This window comes from Oreochromis niloticus, linkage group LG19 (assembly GCF_001858045.2).
Source record: "Oreochromis niloticus isolate F11D_XX linkage group LG19, O_niloticus_UMD_NMBU, whole genome shotgun sequence".
NCBI classification, from domain to species: domain Eukaryota; kingdom Metazoa; phylum Chordata; class Actinopteri; order Cichliformes; family Cichlidae; genus Oreochromis; species Oreochromis niloticus.
In genome coordinates, this window is record NC_031983.2 from 24741841 (window position 1) to 24758838 (window position 16998).

A 16998-nucleotide genomic window follows, 5' to 3' on the forward strand; every position below is an offset into this window, starting at 1 on the left:
CCAAAGGCGAGTCAATTGAATGGATGAAATCCTTAAAAGTATGATTTGAAAGCTGAAATAAACCTGTTTACAGCCTTGTAAGACTCTATATAGGCTTAAAACTTTCCTTTTTTATAAAGCATATAGTTAGCGCTGGATCAGATCACCCCGAATCCTCTTTTAGTGATTCTGCTATAGCCCTAGGCTAATGGGGACTTCCCATGATGCATTGTGTGTTTCTTTTCCACTCAGCTATTTCATTCACTTATACAGAATTCGAATCTTACTTATTATTAATCTCTGGCTCTCTTCCACAGGGAAGAGTCTTTGGTCCTGTCTCCCTCCCCTCACCCCCAATTGGTGGTGGCAGATGGCCACGCCTCCCTGAGCCTGGTTCTGCTAGAGGTGTCTTCCTATAAAAAGGGAATTTTTCCTTCCCACTGTCGCCATAAGCTTGCTCGTAGAGGGTGAGCGGATTGTTGGGGGTTTTCTCCGTATTACTGTAGAGTCTCTACCTTAAAATATAAAGCACTGTGAGGTGACTGTTGTTGTAATTTGGAATTGAATTGAATTGAATTGGGGGCAAAGCCACTTTGAGTGAACTGGACTGGACCTCTGCCGAAAACCAGGAAATAAAGTTAGGTATTTAGAATGGGACCACAGAAACCAGAGATTACATCCATCTTTTATATTCAGGCTATATTGGTTATATTGACAGAATTTCAGTTCAGTTCAATTCAGTTTTATTTATATGGCACCAAAATCACAGCATTTGCCTCAAGGCAATGCGATGCATCATTAATCCAACAAAGACAAAAAAATATAGAAATCTGCTGATGGCTCCATAATAAGATAAGATAAGATAAGATAAGATAAGATAAGATAAGATAAGATGACCTTTATTAGTCCCACAGGTGGGAAATTTGTTAGTGGGAAATAATAAGGTTTGCTTGTTAACACACAAACAACATGCGTGTATGATCAGATCATCTTTCATGATCTGATCATATTTTCCACTAAAGCTGTATACCTTTGAGGACAGAGATGTGCTGTGGCATCTCCCCTATTTCCAGGCTGTCAGAGTCTCTCAGCTCCACCTTGTCATAACCGTACCAGCCCAGCAGCTCATTCATGGTGTTCTCTGCAAAACTCTGCAACACAAAGAGAAGGAACAAAGCTCTTTATATAGGAACAGTCGGGCTTAAAAAATAATTGTCAGCCCGCTTTAATTATACACAGTGATACAATACTAATGAGCAGAGATATAGTAAAAGTCAAATAATAGCAAGTTAAAGGTCAGAAACTTCTTCTTTTTTTCAAAAAATAAAAGTACATTTTCACATGAAATATTAATGTTACCCAAGCTGGAACAAGAAGAAGATAAATGAGGTTTGAGGTCATTTGTTACAAATGCTAATGCAGCAATCTGGTATTTTGTTGCATTTTTTTGCGCCTCTCTTGAGACCTTGACTCGCTCTTTAGATTTGTCCACATTTCTTCAGCTAATTAAGGAGAGACATTGTGATCCCACTCAAAATTTTAACTCTGTGTCAAGAGAAAACCGCAATGTGGAGTTTTCGCTGCATGTCCTCTTCATAAGTACAGGTCAACCTAATTGGGGCAAACTCCCGTCCAAACGCTGCAGTGTGCAGCCGGCTGAACTAATAGCCCCTATCACTGCACAATAAAAGAGGAGGATCTTATCAGAGTGTAATAAAGAGAATGGGAACCCTATCACAGAATGGTAACCAGCATAGAAAATGTATCAATTTACAGTAACTGGAACAGTACAGTACAGTAAAGACACAGTAACAGTAGAGATAAGGGACAGACTAATGTTTTTTATGCTGTTACTGGTCTTTGAGATTTTCTGATCAGCTAAAACAGCTTCCCCGCATCACTTAAATGGCACTTGATTCACTCACTTATGTCATTCAATGCTGAGAAACCCAAAAATAAGTCTTCCTTGGAGTTATGGACCTCACTTACCCTCAAACAACCCAGTTTCACATCAAAATGTTAAACTCCCTTGCTCTTTCTTGGCCTCTTATTTCAACCTATTTACCTGGATCACTGTTGGTGCTGCACTACAAGGCTGATTGGGTTCAACAAACATATCTGCAGTGGTAATTTAGTCGATCCTTTTCAACCCGGTAAATTACTTTGCAAATCAAAAAGTACCAAAACACTGTGTCTCCTTCTTTTTGGCTCTGCAGAAACATATGAATGTAAATGCACTCTTACTCATTGGTTTTTGGAGTGACAGTAGCCAGATGGAAAATTTTGACCTATCACCCAGACTGAGGCAGCAGAGGCCTACCTCTGTGCATTCATCCATGGCATGAATGTTAAAGTCACAACACTTTAACCCGGGAAGCTGGGGTTTGTGCCCTCTGTAGTACCCTTTTCATTTAATTTTTTCCCCTTGTTTTTGTTATCAGACACAGTTTTACTTGCTCTTTGATTGGTTTAGGAAAAAGGCCACCTTTTAGAATTGGCAGTCAGTGGCTGAGTGGACCGTCTTATTGCAAAAAGAAGGTCTAGGCTCAGGCCTTTTTTTGTGCATGTTGCATGTTCTCCCAATGCTTGTGTGGGCTCTCTCTGGGTGTTCTGGCTTCCTTCTGGATGTGTGAATGTGAGACTGAATGGTCAGTTTCTGTGTATTAGCCCTGCAACAAGCTAACGACCTGTCCAGAGTGCATCCTGCCTCACCCATGACAGCTGGCTCCATATCCCAAAATTGATTGGATGGATAGTTTATAGCCCTTGAACACTGTTTTGGTCCTTAGCATGAGAGTATAAAGACTGGTAAAGGACATATTTAACATCCTCTTTCCTGTCAAGAGATAGATGAGAAGATCAATATCAGCTTGTTTTAATATAAATCTTTGATCCATTTACTTTGAAAACAGAGCTGGCAATGACGCTACATCCAAGCTGGTCACGCTCAGGCTCTCTTGCCAGGTTATCATTGTTAGAAATACCAGCTGATAACAACACATTACAGAGTACTGATGTACTATAGTAACATTTTTACAGAAAGCCTTCAATGAGAAAGAAGGTCTAAAACAAAAACAATAAATTCACTCATCTTTCAAACTGTTGGTGCTCAAAGCATCCACTTTTTTTAAGTCAAGCTTGATGGAGGTATTCTGACCTCCCAATCTGGAAATGCAACTAGGAGGAGTGATCCAGCTTTAAATTCTTATTAGGAGCTGAAAAATTCTGTTCATTTGCCTAGCTTATTCTGCAGAATACAAGCAGGTTGTCCACAGCTAGGCCATTTTAAGACAATTGTAATTTAAGTTTTAAGACAGCACTAACTCTAAATCTCACCAGTTACTGCAGTATATTTATTCTGAGTAATCCCCTCCACAATAAAAACAGAAAATCACAAAGTTTGTTTTTATTAACATTATACATAAAAATGTTTCTAGGCTGGTTGCAATGCCAGGGGGCTTCCTACACATCCAAAGGCTAGAGTTTGTTATTTCAGGCTAGCTTTTAATTCCTGTTTTACATCCTAAAGGAGAACCAACCAGTCAATTATGGACTCTACTTGTCTTATGCTGGCCTTTTATGCATGCAGTTAGTAAATGCTTTATCTGAAACAAGCCATTTTAACTCCAGCTGCTGAAAGCTCACTTTCTTTTGATTGGCTGCCCTTCACCCTGCTTCCATAAACAGAACCTAGTGTATATAAGCCCCACCTAGTCATCTAGAGATGACCATAGGAAGGAGTCATTTTTAAACCGACATCAGAGAAAAGGACAAATCAGGTACATAAAGCAGACTGGAGCAAATGGATTCCTTTAAAATACACTGACTTTGGCTAATCCAAGACTGAAACAATAGACAAAGAACAACAACAAACAACACAGACAAAGGAGATTTTCTGTGGATTCCCAGTGCTGGACAAACACAAACTAAGTCAATTAATACAGCAGAAAATAACACTTCACAGTTAATGTCCAGTCCAGTAAATGACATAAGTTGCATCTTGTGACAGAGTGCCATCCAACTTGATTTGAGCAAAGCAATAAAGTTCTAACAGTTACCGCAGGCACCGCAAAATGTGATGCAATTCAGAGAGAGTGTGAATATGAATATATAAAACTCAATGCAGGTGAAACATTAAAAAGTATTTCCTCCATAACATCCTCTCACAACACAGTCAATAAGCACTATACTCAAAACAAAATCATAACCCCGCTAATGCATACAGCCCATTATCACCATGCACCTCTCAGCTGGAACGGTCCCAGAAGCGTCTGATCACTGAACCGTAAACTATTGTAAATGGTTCAGCTTTCAATTGACTCTAAAACATGGATGAAAATGTTCTTCCTTTAGAAACAGACTTCAGCAGTGACCGAGGATAAAGCCGCCATAATTTTTTGGACTTGGCAATAAGATATTAGTCACAGGTCACTAAACTATCAGCATAGAGGGAACGCTGGCAGTCTGAAGGGATTATTTCCAAATAGGAAGGGTAATGCATTCATATGTTCTAATAACAATAAAAACTCCTTAAGTTTAAAGTTTAAAGTACTGAGAGGTGCACTGCCACATGCTCAATCGGAGGTGCTGGTTCATTATTTAAAGGTCAGTTGCAATTTTTCTGTATATGATTTCATCATGGCAGCAGGCGTCACTCATTAGTCACTACAACAAGCAGTTAAATCTCAATTACAAACAGCTCCTATTGACACGACACAGCGAGGGCGATCAGTGCCACCCAGCACATCTGACACTCACAGCCAGCCTAAATTCACATTATCCACATTTGTTACCAACATGGATGAAAAAAAAATGCAGCAGCTAGTGCGATTAGTGCATTTAACCTAACGTTACTCTCGTATGAGGTAACTCTACTTTTAATAATAACAATATTCTTTAAGGAGCACATGTAAATAGAGAGGCTGACAGATAAGCAAAAGCCGAACGCTACATTTAAAAATGGGACAAAACAAAATAGGGTGAAATTAATGAAAAAAAAACTAAGATCGAAGAAAACCCTCCATAGTGCCGGAATAATTAATAAATACCATTAAAAGAATAAAAGCAATAAAGTAATTATAGCAGAAAATGCTCAAATGATTTAAAAAAGAGAGCTGATAAAAGACAAGTTAAATAAAGCTTTAAAAATTTTTGGATAAGTGATTTAAAGGAAGTCACGGAGCTTTATCTCCTCAGGCAGGTGGTTCAAAAAGCTGAGGGGCACCTTTAGCAAGGTCACCTTTAGATTTGGAAAGGTCAGACGGGTCACTGCTAAGGATTTAATCATCAGTACTTTGTTTTTCTTTTCGAGTAATGGGAATATTCATGATAAAGTTTAAATCTAAACTAAGGAGTGTTGCAATTATTATTTTAGTTCATTTGTTTAGATGTTTGTTGGACTGGAATGTAGTTTATGGGAAAATTAGGCTAGTAACTGTGGGCTGTATGGGTCACAGGACAAAGCCCGAGCCCTGTTTTTGTCCACGTATACATTCATATTAAAATGAACAACTGTCTTTTCTACCTTATATATCTTAGTATAATGCATGAAATGTCTTGTGAGTTTGTTTATTGTCCTCCTCCATGATCAGGAGCTCAGCAACCAACTAGCATCATCGTGTTGCCTAGAATCTTTTGCATTTATGCAGCTGTGGCGTAAAAGCATCATATCAACAGGCCAAACAATACTGCAGTGTTGGCATGTACTACTGAAGTTCATGTGACTTGTAATAAAACTTGTCCCTCTTGAGTTCATTTTAATGACCCTTTTAAGGTAACAATTATGTTGCTTTTTAAACCACCTGTGCAAAACCAAGAAAAAAAAAGCTCTGATGTGGAAGATTTGGCGCACACAGATCTGGAAAACACATTCAGACTCGATACAAAGCTGTACATGAAAGGTTCACGTGGAATAAAAATGCACTTGAATAACATCTGACCTCCAACAGCCTGTGATGGTGTAGAAAGATGAGGTATCTGCTCATTGCACACCACGGGTTCGTGTTGACCAGCCTATGCTGACCTGTGTTGTTTCACACCAAAGTAATCAGACAGAGAAAGTTAGGCAAGTCCAGATTTCTCAGGAGACAGTAGAATGGAGGCAGCTCTGCAGCGTCAATTTGTGTTTTTTTGTGGGTGATAAAGTGACTGTATCCGAGGGTAGAATTTAATTTGGGGAAATAAAGTGAATATGGAGGGTCTCGGTGGAGGCAGGGTGGTGTACTTTCACAATAAAATACCGTGTACAGCTCTTGAAAAGAAAAGAAAGAGTCTGCTTTGATGGCTTCTGACACAGTGAGGCCTGGTGTGCATGGAGCTCCAGCCTGCAGACAACAGGTAGATGCATTGGCTTAATTACTTAATACAAACTCAATCACCAATGATAACTGCAGTTTGGATACTGCTTACAGTGGTATTATATGTATTATATCATGGGGAAAAAGTAAGTCTCAAGTGGGAATGAGCTCTCACTCACACAACATTCACTGTGGCAGAAGTATCTCTTTGCATATTTGAGACACTGTGGCACGCACAGGAGTGACAGAGGCAGATTTTCTCCTGCTTCATCAGCACATTTGGTCCATTTCTAAGCATTTTATGGAGAAATTCATGATGTGTGTATTTGTACCTCAGAGTAGTAGCACCACTCTTGGCTCAGTTTTACCTCAGTTTGGCTGTGTTCACACAGAGCCTATAGTTTTTCTGCAGTGCTGTGCAGGAAGACCTGTGTGGCAGTTAAAAGAAGCCAAAATGCAGGGATGGCTTTATTAATGAAGAATGACAGTATTTTATCGATCTGTCTGTTATTAAATACCGCTGTGGTGGGGTGGTCAGTGGGTAGTGCGTGGCACAAAGGTGCAGGGCACAGTTTGAATCAATAACAGGTGAAGTCAAAGCACACCATCCACGTGCATGCCGTACCTGCAGGCCTAGCATGCAAGCACATGTGAGCGCACATCTGGAGCTCTGTGGGCTTCAAGGTTAGACAGCATCACCATCAACAATGAAAGGATTTGCAGTGATTATTTACAGTAATTAAAGTCTAATCCAAACATTCATAATCGCTGCTTTTTTTTTTGCCACAGAGCTTTTTAAAAATGGTGGTTAAAGCAGTGAAGGCTGTTAATGAGGACAGCTCATGTTTGCAGATGTAACGACGCTAATGCTTGAACAATGATGAGTGACAGCAGTGCTTTTTCTGCCTGAAGGTTCCTGGGAGTCAGATTTAGTACCGCGTCCTGAGCAGAGCTAAAGTTAGGTGCTGACAGCTAAATACATAACCTTGTTGTCACCCACTGAGACACGCTGTGAACACATTCTCATTGCCACATACATTAAATAGTCACAATTTCGCCTCCTGACTTTTTAACTAAACATGTTTTATTAATTTCATTTTTTTTTTACTTTAACTGTGTTTATCTGTGCTCCATTTACACCAGAGAGTCCTTCCACACACATGCAGGGCAGATAATGAGGACACAGTAAATTAGGGCAGCAATTAATTACCATTTCATTTGCAGATTACAATTATTATTAGCTTATTATATAAATATAAAAATTCTAAAACTATTAGATTTTTTACATATTATAGAGCCCCATTAAACAAAGAAAAACACACAAATGAGAAACTGTAACCACTTTCCTCAATTATGGCTGAACCATCAGCCAGTCAAAATAGTTTTTTTATTATTATTAATTTGGTTTCATATAAATTAATTGAACTAAATATTTTAGTCTAAACGTATGAAATTGAGTAGCCTGAGGGAATGATCAGATTTTAGGAGATCTTCTTCCAAACACACTGAGAGGAAATAAGTTGGTCTCCACAATATGCTTTTTGTTTTTTCCATTATATTTTAGTGTGTTACTGTTGTTTTTTTAAGTTATTCCAAGGATCCAATGTTATAGCTTGTTACCATAGACTCTATATAAAAGATAAGAATAACCACTGTGATGTACCCCATTGGTTTACAATCGTTATTTAAATATGCCATCTTGGTTTTTGTAACCAGAAGTGGCCCTTAGGCCAAGTTATCAAGGCCTTAGTCGCACAGGTTGGCCAACCCTGGAAACCTCCAGGTGCTACGGGAAAATTTGTATTCCCCAACCAGCTGGTGAGAAGTTCCTGGCTGTAGCTAGGTGAACTGGTCACATGTATGGATGGAAAAAATTTGAAACAGTATGGCGCAATCCGGAAACACAGAATATTCACCTTACCGCTGCAACAGACATTTTAAAAGGAGCAGCTTCTTTAAGTACGCATTTTCCATTTCTGGTTCATGTCATACTTTTTGGTTTCACTACCACTTAGTTGGAGGATATTTGCAGAAAAATCTGTGTCTTCCATGTAATCTGCTAGCAACCAAAGCAATCACAAGGATTTCCATTTCAGTTTAGGACCATACACCTGTACACACACATACACCATATACCAACGTATACTTCTTAGTGACCAGTTTCACCTTGTGACTCCCAGCAACCTCCAGCAACCATTTGCCTACTAATAGGAGAATACACATTTCTCTAAAGCAACTGGTGTTTGTCAGGGGGTTGCTGAGCAGTCCTGAGTGACTTGGGCCAAACACTAGCAACCATGGCGAGCAAGGTGTATCTATTCTATGTATGGATGCATGCCTCAGATACGTATAAAAATAATCTAATGTTAATTTTAAGACAGAGAAAATACAAATAAAATACAAGCCACATGTCAAAGCAGCTATTCTCCTACTAGTGTAAAGTCTTAATAAACCTTTTTTTAAATATTAAAATTTTTAAAATTAGCTACACAGACTCAAGGCTGTGCTACGACATGCCTATGACAGAGTATTATTAAAAAAAATAACATCTGTTTTTTTGAACATTAAAAAGTCTATAATACTCCAGTAAAATTCTAAAAATAAAATTAAAAAGCTGTAAACCAGCCCATTATGGCCTCTTTAAAATTATGGGAATAATTAATGAAACCTTAATGGAGAGGAAGATTTATGGGCAACTTACATAACAATAACCTGAAAAGAGGCAGAGTGCTGACAGACTCGAGGCGCACAAATTGGCAGGCACAAGTGCAGCAATTAGCCCAACTGCAAGGATGAAACCTTGAGAGGAACAAAATCACCCAGGAGAAAATCCTCCTTTTGAACAAACGAGATGGAGCATAACCCAAGCTGAATGTAGTCCTGAGTAAAACGGATGTAGCTGTAAAATAACCACATCACCAAGACAAAAACACAGCATCTCTCTGTGTCTCCCTTTCCTTCCTACCATCCTGTCCTCTAAGTCACCCTACTACTTCGAGAAAGGGGGAGCGTTATTAAGAGGGGAATCTAATCCCTGCTGGCGACTCATCAAAGCAGCGGCACCAACTTCGGCTCTGCGTGTGCCGGAGAGGAAGAGGCAGAAGGGCAGCTGCAGGTATCTGTATGTTACGCTGGATGTATAGTTTTTTTATCTGGTTTATAACGGACAAAATCTCAGTTTATCTGCTGTAATAATCACAAAGGAGAGCCTTGGACAAAACTGAGGTCAAAGTGTGTTTCCTGCTGATTTCCTGATTTTGGCTGATCTCAAGAAAGTTCATATCTCATTCTGAGGAGTCAAACTTGCACATTACTCCCTCCCTCACATAAATCTTGGACTTCCCTGTCAGTTCACTTTCTCTAGTTTTGCATCAACAGATGTTGTTTACACAGCTTATCTTTAACCAGCATTAGGACTGGTTTTGATGGTGGTTGCCAATGCTGTAAAACGGTAAAGGTAAAAAAATGAACTTATAAAGGAAGCTCTAAGAACCATGATGGTCTCCAGTTTCTGCAGTGCAACAGAGAAATAAAGGCGATTCTACCTTCAGCTTAACGTTCCTGCAAAATCTTTTTCCCAAAGCTTTTGTGAATGCACGTGATGCTACTGGTTGCTGAAGTCTTGCTCATAATCAGAAGAAGTTGGTGTTTCTCTAAGGTGAATTCTCTTTAACAGCCTTTAAAAAAACTTAGTGAATTATAATGCCTTGCAGCCAACCTGCTGAGCGATATTACTATAAACTACTCACTGGTGAAGTAAAACAATGGATTCATTTTAAAGAAGTTCTTCACTGGAAAAAATGACTAACTGCATGTTTTTTGCCTCATGTTTTGAGTTATTCAGAGGGGACGGTGCCTCCCTGGAAAGCCTGGTCAAGAACAGGTTTTCTGGACTTCGTGCATCTTTCCAATGGGATCATCAAACATGAAAGCAGCAGGAGGTTCTGCAACAGTGCTGTGAAACTGGGCTAGCTCCACAGAGCAAACACAGCAACCCGACATGATAAATGCAGAACTGAAGGTAAAAGCCAGTTAGAATACTACTTCTGACTGTGTGGGAAAATGCAAAAGAATAAGGTGGATTATCTGTTTAAAGGAACTTATTTTTAAAATTCCAATGTTTAAATAAACTAAAGCAATACTAAAACAACCACTATTGCTTTATTTTACATTCTGCGGAAGACCTATCAGTTGAAGCTGAACAAGGACCAGCTGGTACTTTCAAGTAATATCGATTTATATAAGCAGAAGATGCAGTGAGAAAATTCACATAACAAGAAAAACACATCTGGGTTGATCCCGGGAGGAGACACAAACCCTGTTTGGTCTTGCCTTCACTAAGGGCGTGTGGCATTAAAATAACTATGCCGAATCAAAGATGTGGAGCGACCCACTGTGGCGACCCTCTGTGAATGATGCAGCTGAAAGTAGCATTATCTATTCCCTTTAACCTTCTGGTAGTTAAAGTTTTCCTCAACATTTGGTGATGGAAATGACAAAAAGTACCTTTAAATTTCCTCAGCACACCCTTTCAGCCCGACTTAACCAGCCCTGTGGATGTCTCAGAGTCTCAGGACCTTCACACGACATCGACCTTGGAATATGTTTTTTTCATGCTGACTGACGATAAGACAGAACATTCATCACTGTGTTGGTTTCTCCATGCAATGGTAAAGAGGTGAAGTGAAAACTACAACTTTACTTGCTGTTACCCATGTGCTCTTTTGTCAGTGAAGCAGTAGACTGAAGAAAGAACGACAGCAGGGACTGACTGCTGGCTCTAGAACTGCGGTTTCAAAAAGCCATGAAATGACCAAAGATAATTATACGCTGTATTTAAAAACAAAAGAAGAAATAGAATAACCCTTCTTTTACAGTGAGGCTTGAATTCATACCAAAAACAACACTGCTTTGTTCGCCACACTGACTGGGGGTTCACCCCTAAAGCTTGAGTTAGTCTGACCAGTACACGAGCGGCTAATGTCCGCCCACTGTAGACAGGAACAGACGCTAAAGCTGACTTACAAATCGGTTTGTTGACTTGCAGGCTTTCAGATTTAAGCATTTATCATTATCCCGATTTTAAATGCCTGCAACGCTGCGGGAAAAATGATGTACGTATGTAAAATGTATCTCCAATATTATGGAATTTCTCTCCTTATAATCCAGAAACAGCCATTCTAGACTACTTGCAACCTCTAGAAGCTAAGTCACTGGAAAACTTCATAGATCCAGTTTGGAATGATCACTGATATTCTTGTTGCTGTTGTAGGAACAGGCCAAGGGCAGTAAATGAAAATTACCCCATAAGTCTAAAGCTGGCTCATTTACAGGTATTTTTCTGTTAATCTATGAGCTCTGTCCCTTTCAAGTAAACAAAGAAATGAGAAATGTAACAAGAAAGTAGATTTAAACAGATACAGCCAGCCTTCCATGATTCATTGGGGGGGAATTATAACACTAAATATCTTTGTATATACAGTATAAATACAACACCTATCAAGCACGCTTGCTTTTTTTAAATCCTTCTCCGCTAACATGTGATGGGTGGAGATGGAAGAACTAAGTATTGCTTTAGTTTGCTGACTGCCTCTCTATTCAAGCTCTTCACCTTCACTTTTCTCCTAAAATGGTTTATTTAAGGTGTACATTTATTTTATTTAAAAGGCACTGTGCGTGTTAATTAACGTGAGCAGCGAAGTCGGGTTATGCAAATAGAGGACAATTTTCTCCTACAGTCACAGGCAGGTAGATGGCATTTATAGACAATTAAAGAAAACTGAAGATGCAAAACCCTCTGAGCACAGATGAGAGCAGGAAGCATGAGAGTGATAAAACAAAGACAAAGCCATATAGTGTATTAAGGAAACATTAAAGACAAATTATGAAAAGTCACAAATAGGCACAAAAGTACATAAACATAGACTGTTTGTAAACGCAGTGACTTACAGCGACAGCACCACTACTGAGCTGTCAGAGCAGACACTACTGTTTGCCATCTCTAACACTGAGAGGCCACTATATTACTGCAGACACCTTCATCCAGTGCAATCTAATACATCAGGACTGTATTTATGAAGCTTATCATATGCAGTTGACAATCCATCAAAGAGGTGTTGAAGCAGCTACAGGGTCACTGTGACCCTGTAGCTGTGGATTTGACCATTTTTAAAGGTTACTTCTTATATGCCCATCAAGTTGCAACATAGAGGGCTTAAAAAATGAAGCCAAAAAAATGTGTAAAAAATTGAAGTTCCTCAAATGCCCACTTGAGGTTGACTCACCCTTAAACTTGAATTTTTTATTTTATTGAGGCTTAGATTATACTCCATTCCTGACAGGACACGGACCGCTGGACTGCTTAGGGCTCATGTTTAGCTGGTGCATTGTAATGTAAATTTTCCACGGACGAGTCTGAGTAGTCATGCAGGCATGTGCACCAACCCTCATGCTTACTCTTTTATGTCTCTTAGACCAGCGGTCCCCAACTCCCGGGCCACAGACCAGTTCTGGTCCATGAGTCGTTTGGTACCGAGCCATGAGAGTTGAGGCTCGGGTGTGACATTTATGGTTTTCAGGGTTTTTATCAGTTTATATCGCTATTTTTCATTGTTTTTATCGTTAACTCGGTTTCCCTGGGTCTTTTCCCATGTGTTATGAATAAATGTTCTTCTTTTTGGTCCTGGTTTTATTTATCCGCGACACCTTAAAGGCTGGTCCGTGAAAATATTGTTGGACATAAAATGGGCCGTGGCACAAAAAAGGCTGGGGACCGCTGACTTGGACCCAGGAGGACTCACGGACACCAAACATTTGATCCCAGTTTAATTAAATTTTTAATTCATGCATTTTCAGTGGTGAAGATGATAAGACCAACAGGTAAATGCTACCTGTTTGCTAGGCTAATTTGAGAGAGGTGCAATTAAACGTATCAGTGGGCAATCTAATGAGTCAGCGCTCTGCTTTTAGTAAGTTAAATTGTAGTGCTATGCAACTTACTTTCTTATTAACAAGTGTGCATTGCATACGGGTGGTACCTTGCTCACCAAGCTTGCCAGCATTAGCAAATAGTCAACACTCTCGTTCAAATATAGTTACTAAAGAATAACATTGTGACAAACTGGTGACACGGCGGCTATTTCCATCTTTTATATACAGTCTATAGTCATGATTTTATGGCTGCACTGTCTGAGTCGCAGTTCCAAATGTTTTTGTAAATTGTTCTGCCATTTCTGATGCCCTCTTTGTGCACTACAGGTTATGGGTCACACAGCATGTTTATGATGTTTAAGAGTGTTTATCTATATCAGAGGTGGGCAATTAATTTTCCAAAGGCCACCAATAAGCTGAACTCAGTTCTGCTCAATATTAATTTTAGTTCTCTAGAAGCCTACAATATTAATTTTAGTTCTCTAGAAGGCCTATTGTTTCTCATGTGGCCCCTTGGGAAAATTAATTGCCTACCCCAGATCGATACCGTCAATAATTGGAAACCATCTGCAGTAAAATACCCTTTTCACAGGGACTCTTACAAGCTCACTTAAATCTGCAGGATAATTAGCAGCTTATTGATGACCTACTCCTGATACTTTCGCCTCACAAGCTGACACTCCTCTGTCACAACTTCAGCAGCTGACCCTGCTTCTGCCTGTCTTCCCCCTTGTTTCCCCTCCAGTAAGACCCAAACATGGCCAGTAGGGCTTGTGGTAATGATGATGGTGGCAACTGGATACCTTGCGGGTAGAAACCAGAGCAGGACACAATACACCATGATAAAATTCCTGAATCCACGCGCCAAGTTTCCTCTTTGCCTCCTCCTCCTTCCTCTCCACTTTTCCACTCCCCTGCTCCCTCTCTCCTCCTCTGCCTCTCCCTCTCCTCTGCTTTCATTTCCCTTTACTTCCCTTGATATGTGATACAGCGGAGACGCTCGGGTTACAGTTTTTACAGCTCAGCCAGCCCAGTGCTGTATACATTCCTTTCTCCCCTGTTTCTTACCCCTCTCTCCACCGTTTCATATCCCCTCCAAGCCCACTCCTCCTTCTCCTAGATTACTCACCGAGGCTTATTTTACCATGGCGCACATTAAGCAGCCAGATGAAGGAAACACTGTCAGACTGTTTAGTTTTTCAGAGGAGTATGATCCCTCAAAAGGGCACATTGTGTGTCTCACTCTCTCTCTCTCTCTGTTTTTCTTCCAGCTTTGGTTTGTATTATTGAAGATGAGGGAATCTTAAGAGGAGACGGGAACAAATCAGGTCTGTTTTTGTTCTGAACAGAAGAACCTAAAAGTTTTCTGCAGAAAATCGATACTTTTAAACTCAGGACTTGGTGTTCTGAAGGAGGCAACCATCATGCAACTCTGCAGCATAATATTAATTAACTGCAGCTCTGCAGGGAGCATCAGAAAGCTGAATCCAGGTTTTACATGTGCCAAATTACACTTATTAATCATGGTATTTAAAGTAAAGGCTGCACGCAGGTGGAACTTTCTACCACTGGATCAGTGTCTTAAATTAATTGTGTATAGACAACAGCTTGTGTGATGTAATGAGAGTTGAAATCCAAGGTTGTGTAAGGAGCTGCAATCGAACTTGTTTAGCCTTTTAAAGGTGTTTTGACACCTTAACCACATCTGCTACTCCCTTTAGTAGCTTCCCCTGGTATTGATGGAGATATTGGAGTTGTCACGAGGCGCCATCGCTTTTCCCCCCACACCATCGGCACAGCTCTACAGTGTATCCGCTGCGCTGCCGTACGCATTTATTGTCATATCTTAAAATCCACAAGCTGCTGACAGCTTTATTTGCTCACATATTCAAAATTTAAAAAATAAAAGTGATGACAAATTAAGCTGCTGCCATTCAAATGAGATGTTTAACGGGCATGACACCTCTCCGAAACATACAAGACATGTCAATTCTGCTGAATCCTGAATGATGACCCGTGTCACAAAATCTGTCATCTAACAGCAAAACACAGACCTGCAAATAAAACATCATTTCTGACTGATGACTGGCATCATATAATTACTTGGTCAAAGTGATAAATTATCAGATGAGACATTCAGTGTGATTTTTTTTTTTTAATTTGTGTCTTTTGCGAATAGATTTTTAGCCTGATAGCTGTCGTCTGAAATAATGACAGAACTGACAAAAATCAAACCTAGACTTGTGCTACAGAATTTGACAGGAAGACACCTCCTTCTGCCTAAAAGGCAGCTGGGAAATATTGGGCACATTTTAAAAGCTCCTCTGAGAACACCTTTAGTACTAAAACTAAGGAAATTTCTCCATGGAGAAAACCCTGCCTGACACACCCCCACCCACCCGCCCATACCACCACCACAACCCTGCATCCCTCCCTTCTGCCATCAGGACCAGACAGAGAGAAAGAAAGAAAGAGAGAGAGAGAGAGAGAGAGAGAGAGAGAGATGGGTTAACTTTATTCTTCCTGAGAAAATGTGTTTCATTTCATCACAAAAAAAATGTGCATTCTATTAAAATTCTGTTACTGCGTGGATTCTCCTTCCTCTAGGCTTACAATGAATTTTATCTGACAGACAAGGACTCTGAGAATTAAAAGTGAAGGCATGCATCTGTTCAAGCACATGCTGACAATAACAGTAGATTGCACTGGTTTGAAATTGTGCAAAATTATTACAGTTTACTGCTCCATTCTTATGCATCTTTGACAGCTGCTTTGTTATCAGTAAAGTGCACATTACCCTCTTTGTACAGTTAAAAATAATAATAAATAAATAAGTGAAGCAGTGACACGTGAACGCGGCGGGTATTTTGGAGGGGTCTACATACAAAAAAGCTCTTTTCTTTTTCTTTTTTTTTTATTCCAGGGTTGTTTCAGGACTCGCTCAAAGCCAGCACCCTCGCATCTCCTCTGACAACCGAAGAAAAAATTACAATTTCCGCAGTTATTCTCGGTGTGATCACCTGCACATCCATCCCATAACAGTGAAAACACCGGGTGCTTCTGCGTCTCCGGCCAGATGTGTACAAACAATGAGGAGATGTAGACAAAGCGGACACGCAGCCTGCCTCTGTCACACACACACACACGCCACGAGCACTTTTTTTTTTTCGCTCCATAATGAACCACACGGAGCTCACGGCTCAAATATCACAATGTGTACCGAGCAAAGAAAAAAAAAATAGAAAACACAGGAATAGAAACAACGTGTGTTTGAATGTCGACGGGGGAGAATCGTGCAGGTCGATCCCGGGAGACAATGTGCTCTTGTCGGGTGCGTAAAGCTCACAGACGCACATCTGGATCACACGCCTCTGGGCAGCTGGTCAACACACTAACACAAGCACACACACAAACGCGGGCATACAAAAACATCTCCAGTCAGAGACAAACCCACAAAAGCATCGCGGGGAAACCAGTGTTCCCCCATTGATTTACACTAATTATGCACATTGGCCGCTCTCCCCTGCGCTGTAGTGTAGCAGTATTAATAGTAATAGTAGAAGCTCTGTTGACGCCTTCACTGACGCACTGGATTTTCCATTAACTCTGGGTGAGCCATGAAAGGCAGGGCACACAAACAGATAGATTATGCCATGAATTGAAGCGACAGTATTCCTCCACTGACTCAAAACTTAATAGTAGAGGAGTAGCTGTGAATGGGTGCCGCATCCATTGTGCAAGGCGGTATTGGCAGGCTGCGCTTAGAGCCTGGCGTTCAGCGTGGATGTGACAA

The 16998-nt window shown here is 40.2% G+C and overlaps 1 protein-coding gene across 4 annotated transcripts in view; it reads right to left on the reverse strand.

Moving 5' to 3' along the window:
- The window catches only part of sobpa (sine oculis binding protein homolog (Drosophila) a), a 55224-nt gene that overhangs the window by 37328 nt on the left and 898 nt on the right, over nt 1–16998 (reverse strand). For all 4 annotated transcript variants that reach the window (XM_005477542.4, XM_003445506.5, XM_025900889.1 and 1 more), the window contains exon 2: nt 1010–1130. In XM_005477542.4, the coding sequence (XP_005477599.1) occupies nt 1010–1130 (121 nt within the window). The remainder of the gene's footprint in view (nt 1–1009; nt 1131–16998) is intronic.